The following is a 14,431-nucleotide window of genomic DNA, read 5'->3' as shown; positions in this document are numbered from 1 at the left end:
AATTATTTTTATATGATTTTATTGTTGTTTAAAATCATGTATTTAAATAAGATATAAATAAAAAATCTAAAAATATAAATAAAATATAAATATTTCAGAGGTTGACAATTTGTTGGTATTGTTGCCGAGAGCTAATGGACCCATATGAATGTTAAAATACAACTAATTTGCGCATCATATCTTGAAAAATTATGTCTTAGACATCTCTGGTGAAATCCTAAAGGCACTTTTAAAAGTGGGTGGGAAAATAATGTATTGTTAGAAGTCAACAAATATATGTGAATTAGTTCTATATGGAGAAATAAACAACAACCAGCAATTTCTGACACCTCCGTCCAACATTGTGGTTCTGGTGAGAAATATTTGTCTGACTTCGACCCAGGAAGTTCCAGAGTGAGTGCTGGGATTTGGATGAAAGTCCATCAGTCCCACAGGAAGAGCAGAGACATCCGAGAGAGGAACGATTCTGGTCAGTCGACCCGAAGCAGCGGACCAGAAAGATGTGTCTTGTTGTCCGGACTCGCATGCTGACGAGAACTAAAGGTCTGATGACAGACCGGGGCTCCACCATCCACAGCAAACCACCCCAGGATAAGATCGGACCTCTGGTAGGTTGATGCTTCCTCCTCCGACTGGCGAGTTATTCTGTGTTGAGGAAGAGTAGGATGTCACCGTGGCATCTGAGGCCCGAGTTGAAACAGAATTTAGAAACATTTAAAATGAGCCAAATATCCAGAGGGTTGACGGATCCCCAGAACACTAGTCCATTCTGGTAGTGCTTTTTGATTAATGACTTATAAGCAAGTGAGTTTGTGGTTGATGAAGGTAGTAAAGGTTTAAGTAGGTGATGTTTTCAAGTCTTTATAGAGGGTAAGTCAGCGAAGAACAGAGGTGAATAAGTTGCTCGGAAAGGTGTGAGAGTTTCAAATTGAGCTTGGCTTGCCTTGCAGCAGTCCATCTTTGCCCTGAGTGTGTTTGCACTGAGCCTCCTGGGTCCGGCCGGATGGATCCTGCACCACATCCCAGAGTACCGTTCCAGATCGCAACACTGACGGAGCAGTCTGATTGCGACACACCATAAATAAAACCAACTTGAACTACAAAACTTCTCTGACTTCCTGCTTCTTCAATGGCCGGTCAATGCCTCTGGTACTGACAGGTAGCTTCAAAACCATTCAAGGGTAATTGATAAAATTATTAAATGGAACTTGATAGCAGCTGCTCAACTGAAATGTGTGAGGCTTTCTGATAAGGCTGGAAAACCCAAAGGAAAAGGTCAAAGAACTTCAAGAGACACCTACCCATATGCACCCTATCCACCTATCAGCCTACAGACTGCTTCCCTGCCACCTCCATCCTTGGCCCGTTCTCCCTCCCCCTTTATCATCCCACCTTCCTTACCCATTCCCCCTCTTCTCCCTTGTTCGTTGTTACCAACCCTCCATCCTTCCTCTCTCCACTCCCACTCCTCTTCCCTGCCACTTCACATCCCACCCTTCTTACCTGCCTACCGATTGCCAACCAACTCACCTACTGACCCCCTATGTATGGGACTAGATTATCACAAGCAAACAAAAAAAATCAATCAGCAAAACACTGGAATGGAAAATGTAATCTGGTGTTTTCTTTAAAATTTCATTTCAGAATTACTGTATTAGGTCTTATTAATGCAAAAATAAATAACTATGTCTTTGGAGTGTTTCATTTTATTCCATTGTTTCTTTAAAAAAATTTTTTTTTTAATTCACTTCATATTTTTTTATATTCACTTCCAAAATCCAATGTAAGATGGTGCTATTCCAGCTCTTGGGACCTTGATACAGCCTCTAACATCTTCCTGCACCAGAGTCCTTGAAAGAAGGAGAAGAAAATTGAATTTGAAAAACTGAATGAAGGTTGTTTGGAAAGCAGGTGGGTAACTTCACAGACTGCATGTTATTGGCAGAATAGTGTTATGTAGTAAATGGTGATCAAGACAGTAAATCAGATGTTCTTGGTAGGACTCATGATCTGCACCAGTTTTTCAGTCTAAAACTCTTCTTTTTGGGGGTGAAGTGCCGCACACCATAATCCCATAACATGAAAGGACAGAGATCTTAGTTTGTGGTTGTGAAATATCCCCTGATGGTGTGACACCTCCACTGATCTGTTGCTTTGCGGTTTCGCTCTCATCTCATCATTTATCTATCTAAACGATCCCAACCTGTATGCAAACGAACAATCGATTCCTCGATGACAGTCGGACTAGTCCATTCAAAAACCATGATGAGGAAACGTGGTGAGAACAGAGACAGCTGGTGGCGTTTCATCAAGAACAAGTGGAATGACAGCGAGGGTTGGGTCTGCGGAACGTGATTCGGGTCGTTAATGCGCAGAGACAGCAGTTGCAGGACTCGTCCACAGTGGTACGACCGGACCGGGGCTGGACCGTGACGGCGAGCGGGGGAACACTCATCCACCAGCACCGCTGCAGAAGACACACACGCACACCAGCTGAAGGAGAGTCGGCTCCAGCACTTGCCACCGGAGGATTTATGTTTGCCAAAGTGTCAGCGCGATGTCCACCAAGGCAGAGCAGTGTGAGTACCGGCGCCTCCTGACAGAGTCTGCGGGGAGCCGTCCTCGCTGGTGCTGATGATGTTGATGATGATGATGGAAGCGGCAGGTTTGCAACACGTCGTGTCTCCCACTGCAGAGGCTGGAACTGCGGGGATCCACGACAACAGCTCACCGCAATATAGGTCCCACATCCACACAGCACGGTCCAAATATCATCTCAAGGTCGATTCATTTTTGACTAAACATGCCAGCGCGGATCAATAACGAGGTTTGATCGCACTATTGGCGTTCGATCCTCTCCTCGGTGTCAGGGTTTCATTATCCATCGCACAATTTCATACATTTTGTGGTGAATGTGTTTGACGTGGGCTGGTTTCCATGTCAACAGGTAATGGTGCTGCTGTGAGCGTCTCTTAAGAAAACATCACGATTCACCAAATATCTCACTCGTTTCAACTCTAAATAACGGATATGAACACTAATTTTTATACGGTCGGCGATAAGATTGACTTTATGAAATGACACTTTTGACCCTTCCGGCGCCGACTGTCTTCTTCTACGGTCTTTAACATGTCGGACCTGTTCGTCACCGTGACAGGTGGCTGCATTAAAACCCCTGGAACGTCGACAACCAATGCTTCAATACAACGCAACAATGCATTTTAAGGTATTTGTGTAATGATGTAGTTTTTCGACATTATTTACTTCTACCTGAATTGCAAGATTAGCATCTAGCTTATCGCTTTCTACCGCTCGAATGTCTAAACTGTAAAATGTAAAAAAAAAAAAAAAAATCAAGGATAAACAAGTTGTTATTGATTGCTTATATACTATAACTGCACCAAATGTTCAGTTATTTAAAAAGGGAAATATTCGATGCTGTTTAGCTACATGTCCATTCGGTATCATTCTTAAACAGCTGAATAGCATAATTAGCATTTAGCTTCTTAATGTAAAGTAAAATATCACAAATTAGGCTTGGAGTGTGTACTTGAAAATAAATATACACTCAATTGACAATGTTTTTCAGCTATTTAAATGGGTAAATATGTCCTGAAGTTCAGAATGATTTGTTTTTCATTCAAGCTACAATGTAAAAAAAACTGTAAAAAAGTAAATATGTTTTTCTAAGTGTATAACTATATCAAAACTTCACATTATCTTGGACGTTCAAATATATAGATATATTTTAACATGTTATGATGTGAAGAATAGCAACAATTCATGTGATGATATGCTACATGAATGAATAGTCAAGATATAGTCAACTATAGCCGATGATTAAATGAGTTGCCGACAGGTTGGTTAGTCGGCCAGTTGTGGCGTCACTGTTCTCTTAGTCTGCAGAAAGAGGAGAAATGGCTGAGGCTAAAGGACCTTCGCGACCAAAAATATTGAAAGTTTGGAACCATTTCACGAAGGACACATGACACAAAAGCTGTGACTTTCATTCCATCCCTATGTGCATTTCTGTAAGCGACAGATTCCAGTCTCCCGCAGTGCTTCTTTAAAAAGGTCACCACATGCAAACTAGAGTTCTCCGAGAACAAGCACACAACTCTTTATCTGTCCGAAGGAAGAACAGAACATAATGGTACACGTGTTAATATAAATGCCCTTTCTAGCTGCTAATTTATTCCATCACTCTGCCCTTCAGTTGCCTCAAAGATCCGATACTTGCAAGAGTATCACAACCGGGTGCAGCACAACATATACCCGGTACCGTCGGGCACGGACATCGCAAACACCCTGAAGTACTTTTCCCAGACGCTGCTCAGGTAAGTACCGCGCTCCGGAGCTAACAGGTGAAGTAACACATCACATGACCAGCCTCCTTCGTCATCAGACCAGACACGCTTTCCTCTTAGGGACGACACCGACACCATTTCTGTGGCTCAGAAATAGACAGAGGAGGAGAGAGACTACATCCTCTGGCTGGACTGCTTCAGACGTGTGAACCCGTCTGCCGATGTTGTTTAGCTTATTGATTCTGCAGAAGGGACTGTTCCGTGTCGGTCCTTCCCCGAGGGTCCAGATGCACCAATGCTGGGTCAGTCAGATCCCAGAGGGGGCCATGAAAGTCCTCCGGGAGGGAGCTGCATTCTAATTCTTCCTCTGTCACAAGTCAAACAAGCTAGAGGTTTTAACTCCACATGTAATATCCGCCAGCGATTTTTGTGTGAAAAGAATCGCACAGCTATTTCTGTGGCTCAATTCGGCTAATTTCAGAAAAGGGCAGGATTACTGGAGGCTGAACGCGCTCCACTTTTATCAGCTCAGGGTCAGTATAGTTGAGATTAGCAGACGGCCTTAATTCTGCTCGCCTCTGCTTTCCAGGGATTATTATGAATATGTATTTTTCCTTATACTTTCAAAGGTAAGAAAACATTCTGGGGTCATTCATGAGTATATACCACAAATGTATTTTTCTATCAGGAACTCCACCTTTGGACCTTGATAGTGGATCTGATATAGAAATTTAAAATGATTGGAGCTTTAAAATCTTTAGCATCTTGAAATGCAAAAAATTGGAAACAGAATAAAAACAAGATGAAAAAAAATGTAATTAAAATAATAATGTAAAAATATGTGTTGAAAAGTATAGAGATAAGGATGAACATTGTTAATCACATTATTGTCAGACAATAATGATTTTTGATCATTTTTTTTCTTCAAATTTCCTATAAAATTTGATTAGTAAAATTAAATGAAAAATAAATAAGGAGACATACAAAAGGAAAAATGAAAAGATTTTATCCAATGTAAACTCCAATAAAAACTACTGGAAACAGTCCTTTTAAGTCCTTTTAATTAATATATTTATAAATTCATATAATTATTTAATTGATTGAATTTACCATTAGATGTTGATTTACAGAAATGATTTAAAACTAATAGAAAGTTAAAACAACACAGAAAAGGGTCTTGGAACAAAAAAATTAAACGGCAAGAATGATAAAATCGACATAAATTAAAGAAAGATATTGTTGAATTGGTTAGAAAATAAATAAATAAACCCATAAAATAATAGAACACTAACTACTGTGTATTAAAATTTCAGTAGATTAGTATTGCATAATTGCCAAAATAGTTTATAATTGAATACTGAAGCATGGACCTGGGTTCTGGTCCCTGTTGAGGCAGCGCGAGGGAGAGTAAGCAAGTGACGACTTGGACTGGAACCGAGTTGAGAAGAGAGATGGAGAACAGATTGTGCAGTGACGTCACTGCCGGTTGGTGTTTTAGCAAAAGGTTTGACCCAGTGAACGGGAAGTCTCTGAGTTTGAATGAGAGACAGGCAGCGAGGAGGAGTGGTGTTGATGGTGACGTGTCGACCAGAGGAGGAGGAGTCATTTGACTCAACCACAGATCAAATTTAAAAACAAAAGAGTGGAGGCAACACACTACAGACTCACACAGGGCTGCGCAATATCACAGAGTGACACTTTCTTTCCCCTGATATACATTTGATGTTTAGAAAGAGGCTCAACTTTTAGTCTTTGGATAATCCTGTTGTACCATCACTTGCGAGACCAAGACACGCATTTAATACGCCCAAGTTGCTAATACAGCTAGTTTGATTTCCATTTGTACAAATGTCAGTTCAGCTAATGTCTCAGTTAAGATGTCTTTTACCTGCAACCTCTATACAGTACTTGCTTGGTAATTTTTGCTAATTTAGCAATTCAGCTAAGTTGCTAACCTTGATCTGCAAGGTAGCACACCAAGTACTGCATTTATGTTAGCGCTATTATTGCTGAGCAATTCTTTTAGGCACCTGAAACATGCAATCCGCTTCTTAAGTATTTTTGCCAAATGTTCATTTGGAAGTGGAAAATTCAGCTAGCATAATACCTCATTGATGCTAATACTAATTCTAATTGACTATTTACCAGCTATACCTATTCAACCAGTATTCAATATTGTGCAGCCCTGCCACTCAACGACACACACATACACAATAAATGTATGTCATTGTTTGTGTATCAGTGCATTTCTACATGTGTTTTATGTGTCGTATATGTGTACCTGTGTTTGTGTGAGCGTGTGTGTCCCGTGTGTGTGCGTGAGTGTGTATGCAGGTGTCTATGTTCACTGTTCCAATAGAAGATGTTTACTGGCAGTGAAAAAGTTTTACTCTGAGACTCAGGTCCTGCGTGGACCCTCTTGGGCAGCGGACCAAGTGTGTCAGAGTATCACTTTGAGGGGATTTGATGACGTTTGTTGTGGTTGACCAGAATCATGATGCCGATTGATGATTTGTACTGCCATCCCCTTTGTCACTTGCCATCAACTGAGTGACTTAAAAAACAGCATCATCAGCATTTATAATGTGGGCAATCATGTTAGACCAGATTAGCACTTTAACTACATGTGCAGTAGCAGAGCAATGCTCTCTGGCGCCCCCTAACCCCTCCTCCCCGCTAGACGCCCCGCACTCAACCCCCCCGACTAGTTTCTTCTTTTGTTTTCCTTCTAATTGAAAATGTCCACCTGCTGAAACGTACTGCGCTCACTGGAGAGTCGAAGTCTGCTCTGTTTTTCTGAGGACAGTTTTGAAGTCTCTGGTTTCATGTCGGGGATAAATAACTTGTGGACTACATAGATTCCTTGTGTCAAACTCAAGGCTCTCTGTCCTGATCCGATACACCCAAATCATTTTACGTGGCCTCATTGATACGTATAGTTGGCTCAAGAAAAAGAAATATTTAAAATACACTCAAAAGTAGCATGTTGCTGCCATGACCTATAAAGGTTACAGTGTTTGAAGTTTGAGCTGCTTTCTAGAAAGAGTAAAGTAAGCGTAATTGAAGCAAAAAGTATGGGAAAGGACCATATATGGGAAAGGACCATCTTCAGATGCTTGCATACATCCTCAAAACAGCGTTGGAGAGTTTAATTTAACCGCAGAGATGCTATCAGAGTCTGTTTAGATTATTGTTTCCTGTTAAAGGAGTGGCAGTTCACTAAATACACATTTTGCTCAACAGACTTGGGTTGCTGTTGTTAAAGAATATAAATAAATAATGTTCAAAAAAGTTAATGGTTATACAAAAGAAAAGAAAAAAAATGTCGGCAAAAGTGGAAGAGAACGGATTCAATGTTATCAATCGGTTTTAACATTTTTAACTGAAATATTGTTAAACTGTACAAAAACAGTTATGTTGGAAAAATTGTATATGTAAATGTATAAGTAAATTTAGGAAAAATCCAAAAAAGGGTTTAAACTCTTACCAAATCAAATTGCGAAATTTTGAAAAAATGAACTGAAATGCAAGAAATACATTTTTACTCAGAAAAATTTAGCTCCCAACCTTTACCCCCAAAAAACATCACAAAAAGTCATGATAAAAGTCCAGCATGATATCAAAAATAATGTCTCTGCAAAAAGAAAGAAAAAAGGAACGAAAAGAAAGAAAAAAATGTAGAAAATGTAAAACGTTGGTTGTGTGAGGTGTATATTCTCCATTAAAAACAAAAAAAATCAGAAAGTTGGCTCTTAGTTACAGAAAAGGTAATTGTGAAAAACGGAGCAGGATTTGTCTCTTGAGTGAATGCAACACGCTTCGGTCCGTTTCCCCGACGACAGCAAACACTCTCGTCCATCCATTAGCTCACACACATAATGCTACCAGCCATCCTCGCCCCCCACCGACACCTCTGTCATTATAGTTTTCCTCGACTGTAGAGTAGTCCTTACATTTATTTTTAGAAACCTGAATCCATATGCCTGTTGGATCTCATTATTTCTCCTGATGATACTGGACCAGTATCATATCGTATGCATACGGACATTATTTCTCTGGTGCAATAAACATGTGCTGTGACCCGTGAGCACTTGATCTGACCTCACACGCATGTTTATTACTGGCTGAAGCATGTTTCAAAAGTGTCACCTCTGTATTTTCCCCGAAACCAATTTGGTGTCACTCCCATCCTTGACAGCCCCACCAAAGACGAGGACATTCCGCCTCAAACCGAGAGAACAAATTGGCTCCTTTTGTTTCTCGTGGCCGCGCGATTGGCCGACGGCAGCCCCCAGTGGCTGACGCTTCTTTGGAAAAGTATGGGGTTGCCACTGAAAACATGCCATTTTTTATATTTTTGCTCCTTGTCACCAGATACGCATGAGATGCAGTGATCATTGCAGTTTGTGTTTTTCTTTCTGCGTTTCTTTCTTGTGATACCAACCAATCTGGGTGGCCGGGTCCAAAAAAACAAACAAGGAGTGAGACACTGCATCCTATGTGGGGTTTATCTGGGTTTGTTTTTTTCTATTTACGCTGTCTCTGTAGTGCCATTTCAATGTAATGTGCTGTTTTTTTGTGTCTTTGTTGTCTCTTTTTTTCCCTTGTTCCCCCTACCCCCTTCCCCACCCCTCCCGCCCCGGAGCAGCATTCTGTCCCGCACAGGCAGGAAGGAGAACCAGGAAGCTCCCAATTTGGCCGTGCCCATGACCATGTGTCTTTTTCCTGTGCCATTCCCACTCACCCCATCTCTAAGACCACAAGTCAGTTCCATCAACCCTACAGTTACTCGCTCCCTCCTTTACAGCGTTCTGCGCGATGCCCCGTCAGACCGCGGGGGGCAGGGGCAGCAGAGTCGGGACGCTCAGCTCTCAGAGTACCCCTCTCTGGACTATCAGGGCCTGTATGTGACCCTCGTGACCCTGCTTGACCTGGTGCCCCTGCTGCAGCACGGTCAGCATGGTGAGTGAAGGCCCAGTGCACCACCACTGTTTGTCATCATCATCCCCCCCTCCCGAGCCGTCTGGCCTGCATGAAGCCACCGCTGCTTTTTTGGCCTCTTTTTTTGGAGGAGACGAGTCCCGCTGCCAATCTTGAGGGCTGCATGGGGTGACGGGGAGCACGCTGGACCCTGTCAACTTATTCATAAGCCATTGGACCCACCAGCCTCCTCTTCTGTGCATCATACTCGACTGCATGTTTGTCACGTGGGAGAAATGTCTGACCTCTGTTGTCGTGTGCAGATTTTTAGACACCCACAGAAGCGATGTCAGAGTTTTTGTTCCGAGAATCCGTTCTGCTCGGGCCCACAGTTTTTTTTTCCTCATAAAGTATGACCACTGTTGAGAGGCCAAATCTCAAAGCATGAAACCTCATCTCTGTGGCCGGAATGTTCGGCTTTCACTCCAGATGACTTAAAGTTGCAGTGTGTAAAATATGGTGAAGTTTAGAGGGATACACATGAACCGACAGATCAGCCATTACATTGTGACCACCACTCTTTTCTCTTTTTGTCTTGTTTTTTCTGTTGATGGTTTACTGTTCATGTCAAGTTGGCTATTACATATTATCCTGTCACGTCACAGAGAGTGACATTTCCTCAAGAATACTCTTCTCTGTCAGTTCGGTAAGATTTTGGAAAAGAGGATGTCACCAAAACGTTTAGGTCCTCTGGTAATGTCACTTCTTACTAAGGCCTCTCTTTTCTGATCCAGTATTTCTTCATGAGGCATAAAGGGGTGCGTTATGACCCCACCCATCCAGGAACCTTGACCATTCAGCCGTGACTTGTGGGACAGCAGAAAAAGCTGAATACAGAACTGAGATCGGGACGAACAGGCAAATGCTAATGTAATAGTATTCACAAAAGATACGGTCAGAGGTCATCTCACAGGGGAATAACTCTGTCAGGAAATAACCTGCTTTACACATTTGTCGAGTGTGAGACCAGTCAGGGTAGCAGTGTTGATCCCTGGCCCGTGATTTAAAGCAGCATCACTTGTCCCAAGGGGATGAGAACTGGACCACTAACTCAGAGTGGTCAGCGGTCGGTCAACTTTGTGCAGAATGTTCTCATACTCCCCTATCAACCAACTTGATTAGTTCCCAAAATCCAATCCACTCTCACTGTGCTTGTAAACTAGCCATGGATGCTTACAACCCTCAAGTTGGTCCACTGCTGGATCACTGTTGATCAGTACAAGAACAGAATTGGTGACAAAAGCAGGAACTACATCACAGGTCATAATGTTGTGGCTGATCAGGGACTGTACCGCTTTTTGGTTTTAAATTTAAATTTGTACTGTATTTGCAACAAATGTTTTTACTGTTGATAGTTGAGCTAGTGTGCTACTAGCGACAGCAAAATGTCAACACAGATTACAATATCTGTATTTCTCACCTGATGCTTTGCAATGTTTAGAGCTCCACGTAAGGGTCAGAAACAGTGGACGTTTCATTTGAGATTTAAATTCATGAGTGAATCATTTTGTTACACAAAAATGGATGCCGGTAAACCAACAACGCCAACAGTTTACACGGAATTTAACAGTATAATTCTGATTATTAATGTGGGTCAGGTATGTATTTAGCCCCTATTTAGTCATCAGTCGGGTGGTTATGTCGCATCATCCTTTAATTAGCTGGTTATTATTAGCTCATCCATCAGTCTTTTCTTTCCTTATTGAATACCTACGTCCAAATTTCTGCATGATTCTTTCAGCAGCTTTTGCATTGTTGCTGAGAGAAGGGATCGCATTTTCCAATCCTACCACAACAGAAATTATCGACCACATATAGGGAACGGTTAACTGTGACCCAAAAACTATTGTATATAAAAACATAAGAACAACTGCTACCATCAAAGCCACTGAAAAACTAAGATGTTTGTTAGCAATACTGTTGCTAAAAACAGTTAGACTTAAAGGTTGAAAGTATCAATGTACTAATGTGTGACCACCACCAGCATCCTGTTATTAGCATTGTTGCTAGGACAAAGTGATGCATAGATTTTTCTGGCAGGTGAAAATGCTTCCACAAGCGACAGGTTGAAAGTATCTTTTTACCTTGAAAGTCGATTGTTATTGTAAACTGGCCTTTGTACTGTGCTAAACTGTTGAGTACCACAATCTGTCAGCTTTGTGAAGATAAAATCCAACTCCAAGACCAGCTAAAGATCAAAACCTTCTTGTCTAACAATTGAAAACTATTGAGACAATTGCTAACTGCTATATCTGCTACCAAAAGTGTCTTAAGACAGTCCAGATTCTCTTTGCTAGACTTGCATAATCGTAGGTGTGAGGTAGAGTAAAACATAGATGCTTTGAACTCAAACTAAATTATAGCTAAATATCTAAATTAAACAGAAAAATGTAAAGAAGCTGTCAGAGTGAAATGTGTGGCTGTTTGTCAGTAGTCGCATCTGTAGACAGTGTTTCTTTGTTCACATGTGCTCATATTTGAGCAGAAATGACATAGTTGTTTGTAAAACCTTTGTGTTACATAAATATATCATGAGCTAATAGGCATTTGAAGACTAAATGTAATGATAAAACAGACTGTGTGGACAGTAGGATGGAATTTGTCATTTACATCTTACTAGAACTCAAGTCTCAAGCTTTCTCAACACACCATTGGGTGTGTTGTGTGGTGAGTGTGAGGTTTCAGTCAGAAGTAAAAACTTGTTTGATGCATGTAAATTGTTTTTGATATTACTATTTTCTGTATTTGTTTTTTATTCTTGCAATATATTTTGATCGCACTAACATACAGTAGCATCTCAGTTACTTCATGTCATTTACAGGTTAGTTCATGTCATCCTACTCTGGATGCAGTTTGTTGAGTCATTGTATCTTATGATGGTATCTTGTATCTTCATGATGGAAACTTGTAAGGTGCTTGTCATCAAACTCGATACGACTCCTGACAAACACGACTCATCTTCACTTGTTATTCGACAGCGTGATTTGTAAGAAAGTATGTGTTTGCTGAAAAAACTATCAACTGCACCTTTAAGTGGCTTTCGTAGAAGCACGCCACCGTCAACATCCTCAACGTTCTTGACTTTGTTAAAAACATGTGAAATGAGCCGCTGACTCAGCACCGAAGATGTTTATTGTGTTTGTGTATCTCTTTTTCTTTGGCTTCCCTCTTCTTCCACCAGATCTGGGCCAGTCCATATTTTACACAACAACATGCCTCCTGCCCTTTCTCAGTGATGATATACTCAGCACTTTGCCCTACACTATGATCTCTACTTTAGCCACATTCCCCCCCTTTCTCCACAAAGACATCATCGAGTACCTGAGCACCTCCTTTCTGCCCATGGCCATACGTGAGTACCCTGATACACACACCTCCTCAACACCCACCTACGGGACATTTTCGTCTCCATGCGGACACATCAGGACCTCTTTTGAAACGTGTTGGTAAAAAGAAAACAGAGATTGAGAAGAATATTATATATTATATAATATTACTGTATCAAAATACATAATAAAAATGAGAGTCGACAAAATAAAATGAAATGTTCATAGGGTTATTGAAGTTTTTGTTTTCAGTCATCATAAAAAGAGCTTGAGGGAATGAAAAATGACAGTTAAAACAAAACAAAGTAAATAAACATCATAAATAAATGGAAAAAAAAATCAAAATGAGAATATGTAGCTCCTCTCCCAGTTGGATGAAGACCTCTGTCATTTCAGATGCTGGAGGCTGCCAAGCCAAAAGAAGCTTAAATTGATGTGAAGTTTCTGAGAATGTGTATGCGAGAAAGTGTTTAATATTCATGCATAAGTGACGAGTGCTCTACTTTCCTAGTAGGAGGTTAGAAATAACTTAGTTTGGTTCCAGCCAGAAGTCAAAATATCTTCCAAACTTTGACATGAAGCTCTGAAGCAACTCAGCCATAAAGAAGTCACATTAATGTTGAGTTCACGTGTGCGTTTGAAAAAGATTTTACTACAAACATTGAGTATCCAAAGAAGGCACCGCATAATTCACGACGTGGTGAAGAACATTTCTGCAAGTGGTATATATATGATATATATATTCAAGAATTCACAGCTACATTTCTGTATTGGTACAGCATTAGCTAGCATCTGGTTTCATTAACGAAGTGTTTTTGTCCCCAGTGGGTTCCACACGCAGAGAAGGTGGGGTCCCTGCCTACGTCAACCTGTCAGCGTCATCGATGCTCATGATCGCGATGCAGTACACCTCGAATCCAGGTGAGTGCCATCACTCTTCAACATGCAGACACAAGACAAAGACATTAATTTGTTTTCATTTTCCCCAGTTTATCATTGTCAATTGTTGGAGTGTTTAATGAAACACAAACAGGAAGTGTGGAAGGTAGGTAGGCAAATGTTTTTTAGTTACTGATTCAGATAATAATGGACAGTACTAAGGACATTTCCAGATGAAGATTGGTATAACATAATAAAGGGAAATTGATTCATAAAGTGCAAAGCAATGAGTGATTTCACATTAATAGTTGACCTTGACTCACTCAGGATCTTCTCTACGTCATCTCCTACGGGCCGTCCCAAGTGAAACCTCCAGCTGTGCAGATGTTGTTTCACTACTGGCCCAACCTGAAGCCCCCTGGAGCCATCAGCGAGTACCGGGGGCTCCAGTACACAGGTCTGTCGACACTACGATATGGTTGTTGTGTAATAGTTTCATTCATGTGCGTCTTCTTAGCCTGGAATCCGATTCACTGTCAACATATTGAGTGCCACAACGCCATCAACAAGCCTGCAGTTAAGGTGAGTTTATCATCTATGATGGACAATATGGTTGGAATATATCTCCAAAACAGTGACGTAATTACAGAGTAAATATCGTGGTGCAAGGTTTTGTGAAATTAAATGTAAAGCTGGTACATCAGACTAACAGAAGTGGGTCGCTGCTGGTTCTGTTCCACCGTCTGCTTTGTGGAGAGGAACCATATTTCAATTACCTGAGTGAGTGGGGGAGGGGCGGGTGTTAATTGGAAGTGGTGACCTCACATGGAGCGCAGTAAATTACAGTGTAGCATCTAACGTGGGGTCGCTCACAGTTCGCAGGGAAACGTGGTGCAGCATATGAGCTGTCACGCACGAGCAGCCGAGTCATGGTTCCCA

General features: G+C 41.2%; 1 protein-coding gene across 2 annotated transcripts in view; it reads left to right on the top strand.

Annotated features, from left to right (window-relative positions):
- Positions 1-2,271: 2,271 nt before the first annotated feature.
- The window catches only part of LOC128747235 (protein unc-79 homolog), a 30,705-nt gene continuing 18,545 nt past the window's right edge, over positions 2,272-14,431 (top strand). For both annotated transcript variants that reach the window (XM_053844962.1, XM_053844963.1), the window contains exons 1-8: positions 2,272-2,579; positions 4,217-4,337; positions 8,956-9,269; positions 12,469-12,639; positions 13,439-13,534; positions 13,603-13,658; positions 13,820-13,949; positions 14,010-14,074. In XM_053844962.1, coding sequence (XP_053700937.1) covers positions 2,558-2,579; positions 4,217-4,337; positions 8,956-9,269; positions 12,469-12,639; positions 13,439-13,534; positions 13,603-13,658; positions 13,820-13,949; positions 14,010-14,074 — 975 coding nt within the window. In that variant the 5' untranslated portion in view covers positions 2,272-2,557. The remainder of the gene's footprint in view (positions 2,580-4,216; positions 4,338-8,955; positions 9,270-12,468; positions 12,640-13,438; positions 13,535-13,602; positions 13,659-13,819; positions 13,950-14,009; positions 14,075-14,431) is intronic.

The sequence above is a fragment of the Synchiropus splendidus genome, chromosome 16, assembly GCF_027744825.2.
Source record: "Synchiropus splendidus isolate RoL2022-P1 chromosome 16, RoL_Sspl_1.0, whole genome shotgun sequence".
NCBI classification, from domain to species: Eukaryota; Metazoa; Chordata; class Actinopteri; order Syngnathiformes; family Callionymidae; genus Synchiropus; species Synchiropus splendidus.
This window is presented reverse-complemented; position numbering and strand designations above follow the sequence as displayed.